The sequence below is a fragment of the Stegastes partitus genome, unplaced genomic scaffold, assembly GCF_000690725.1.
Source record: "Stegastes partitus isolate 25-593 unplaced genomic scaffold, Stegastes_partitus-1.0.2 Scaffold429, whole genome shotgun sequence".
NCBI classification, from domain to species: Eukaryota; Metazoa; Chordata; class Actinopteri; family Pomacentridae; genus Stegastes; species Stegastes partitus.
Window position 1 is genome coordinate 92,386 of NW_007578160.1, and position 3,352 is coordinate 95,737.

Consider the following 3,352-nt stretch of genomic DNA (forward strand, 5'->3'; position numbering starts at 1 on the left):
TTGTTCAGTTTAATTTGTATGATTGATTTATATCAGGAACCCATTTTTGCCTCTTCCCATTTCCCAGGTCACGTGATTCCACCAGAAAAGGTGCATGAAAAACTGTTTGTTGGCAGTCAAAGGCAATTTAAAAAACCCAAATATCCTGCTGTAGCACGCTACAATAAGACGCACACCCCAGAGCAGATCGCCAAGATGACCGACAAGCTACTGCGCAAAGAGTCGAAGCTTCGCAAGAGGCTTGCAGCGCACGGTATCAACTATGAATTTCCAGGATTTGTAAGTGTTTCGAAATTGAGAGTTGAAATTTATATATAAATTCTATGCAGTATTTTTTCATTAAATATAGTCAAACATTGCTTTTAGGAACCTTAGGGTAAGAATAAGGATAACCATTCAGAAAATGTTTGGAAATGTCCGATGAGCTGTGATAATTGACATGCTCTTTCAGTTCACACAATGGATTTTAGAGGTGTGTAACATGCTGGAGTTACTGTTACACGCTTCTGTTTCTTGTTTTCATCATGCTTAACTTTAGTGCTCTTGCTTTCCAGGCTGCCCAGGTACCTCCGAAGAAGAAGTCCTCTGATGCCGTGAATGCATCTACGTGTAGTGAAGTAAGACCAGCACAGGTTATTATGTTAAGCTTTGGCACACACTGAAAATGACCCCAGGTGTATCAGTGATCTGTGGTCAGATAACTGTGCCTACAGCAGTGTGGTGCGTTAAGCTTATTGCGTGTGTTGTCTTGTGGCGCCGTGATAAAACCCATGTACCAACATCCACTTCGGGGAAAGTCAAAATCAGTAATCCCTCTGTACCAGTGCCACTGATGAGCTCCTCTGTTTCACTTCAGGACACCACACCAGTCTGCACCCCCTCTCTTCTGGAGAGGAGGAAGTCCATGGTTGTCGATGACGATGCAGATGACGAGATTGTGGTTAAGATGCCGGCTGTAGAGAGGGATGAAGAGGACGCTGCAGAGGAGGAGAGTGACAGTGAGGATGACGATGAGGAAGACCAATCAGAGAGCGAGGAACCCTCCGAAGAGGAGGCAGAGGCACAATGAAAGTCTCGAGTGATGTATTGTGGACTTTGGTTGTCAGAGCAGAGGTACATCAAGATCAGGAACTGTGTTCAAAAACAAACTGTCTTTCTGTATGTAAACGTTACATTACAATGTAGGAAGATGCTCCTGTGTAAGATTTCACTGTAATTGTGGGTGTTATTGTTGGTACCATGGATGATGCTGACAGAATCATCTCAGTGAACCCAACTAATGACCAGCAGCTGTGCTTGGATGTCTTTGACAAAGACAATTTTCCATTTTAGTGGAAGGCTGTTTCCTTTGCCATGCATGGCTGTAAGTGTTAAAACCTGCTGCAACGTTGTGTGTTGCTCTGTAAATATCCTTGTCTAAAACTTGGTTACATTTCTACTATGTAAACTATGATCTTTAAAAATAAATGAATTATTGAACTGTTATTTCATTAAATAAAACAATTATAATCAATAAAGAAATAGTAATAATTTCCTTGAAAGCTATGAAATAATAAGCAAGTAGGGAACTCAATACTCACCCTACCAACAAAATACACCCTTCACATGTCACAATGTGACACATTATAGGAGAATCATTTAAATCAAATATAAACATTCATGACTAAGCTGCTGCTAGCAAGCTCACACTGTCACAGTGGGCTCATCTGTGATGAGACAATCCTACGCAGCCAGTCATTGGCATCTGTCTCACAATGCAGCTGTTTTGATTCTGACTTGACCATCGTGAGATGAAGGAGGGTGCAGACATTACTGCTGCTCTGCACAGCCTCAGCATGATGAAGAACACCCGGCTCTCGGCTAATGTAACAACTGATGTGTTTCGCAATGTGCACTTTAAACCTCTTTTGAATTACAGAAGAAGTAGATTTTAGCAATTTTTTCTGTTTTATTTTGTTGATAAACGTGTGGTATATAGCGCTGTTTATTAGTCCGAGAGGCTGAATATTAAAGTAAAACTGCATACATTATATCGCTTTTGCAGTGAACTATATATTAACACTGGACTGACTTGGTAAGTATTGTATTCAAGAGCATAAAAACTTCAGCTAAGTGGGATGTCAGGATGTGAAGCCCTGAGTCGTATCTGACTCATCAGTAGTGAAAGTTGTCTCATTTTTTTCTTTGTATTTGACTAGCTATTGTTTAAAGTTTTGTAGTTTGAGAGGGACAGGTCATCTCAGCTGACTTTTATACAGCAGTAAACTCATATGATTCGGATTGATGCGAGAATTTGTATCAGATGGAAGTTAAATCATGAACAAAGATTGGATTGCCTGGATGGCATTATGGATCTGATACCATATTATCAAATCAAAATCAGGTTTAATAGGATGTGAGTGTTTCTGTAGCTTCCTGTACAGACTGAAGGCTGCTCAGAACTGTCTGACTCGACTGCAGCTTTTTGGCTGTACCCTGGCTGCTGCCTCCAGCTCTGAGGTATATGTTTTTCATTGGTTGGTGACTCAGCTTGTAGGTGCGTTAGTACCAACTACTGGATTGCAAGTAAATAAAGCTCAATTTTATGCTGAATCTATAGGAATTGTATTCGTTACTGACTTTCTTAACTTTAATATACACAGATCCCAATCCAATTCCAATTAATCGATTTGTATTTCTCTTAAAGAGATAGTGATAAAACTGTCCCAAGGACAAGATGAGAATCCAAAATCTATTTCTATTTTACTGTTTTATTTTGTGTTCAAATTTTTGTCTCCCAAGAGTAGAATTTACACACAACAAAAATCATTCAAAATGCAATGAAAAAGGATCCACATCAGTTTCACAATTTGTTTCTAGAAATCCCTAAATGCTAGACTCTGCCACTGTTTAGGGGGATGAGGATTCAGCAGTGTCTCAAATCAATCTTCACTGCTCATTTTAAACATTCAAATATTCATGATTTACATTCATCAACATTATTTCTGTGTCCTGTGTTATCCTAGGTACTACCACATAATACTAAACATTTTAATACAAAATTGGAGAAAGAAAAAAAAAAGGTAAATTTCTTCTCATAAATTGCACTCCATCTAGTCATGTTATATCACTTTTGTTTCCGTTGACATCTTTTGCAGTTTTTAAAACTGCTCTTGCAATCATCAGGCACAAGGCAAGAAAAACTGTGCAAACACTGTATGGTATAAGGATTACACCTGCTTCTATATGCAGGCAGCATCAGAGGTTGATTGTGCATATGGCTTCAAATATATTTAACAACTAAATGTCTAAATGGGCACCATGGCCCGGTTTCCCATACCGGGATTAAGCCCTAGTTCTAGATTAAATCACA

The 3,352-nt window shown here is 39.1% G+C and overlaps 1 protein-coding gene across 1 annotated transcript in view; it reads left to right on the top strand.

The window, feature by feature from the left end:
• nifk (nucleolar protein interacting with the FHA domain of MKI67) overlaps window positions 1-1,517 on the top strand; it is a 4,639-nt gene extending 3,122 nt beyond the window's left edge. The window contains exons 3-5 of the mRNA XM_008286056.1: window positions 68-279; window positions 555-617; window positions 857-1,517. Coding sequence (XP_008284278.1) covers window positions 68-279; window positions 555-617; window positions 857-1,069 — 488 coding nt within the window. The 3' untranslated portion in view covers window positions 1,070-1,517. The remainder of the gene's footprint in view (window positions 1-67; window positions 280-554; window positions 618-856) is intronic.
• Window positions 1,518-3,352: the final 1,835 nt, after the last annotated feature.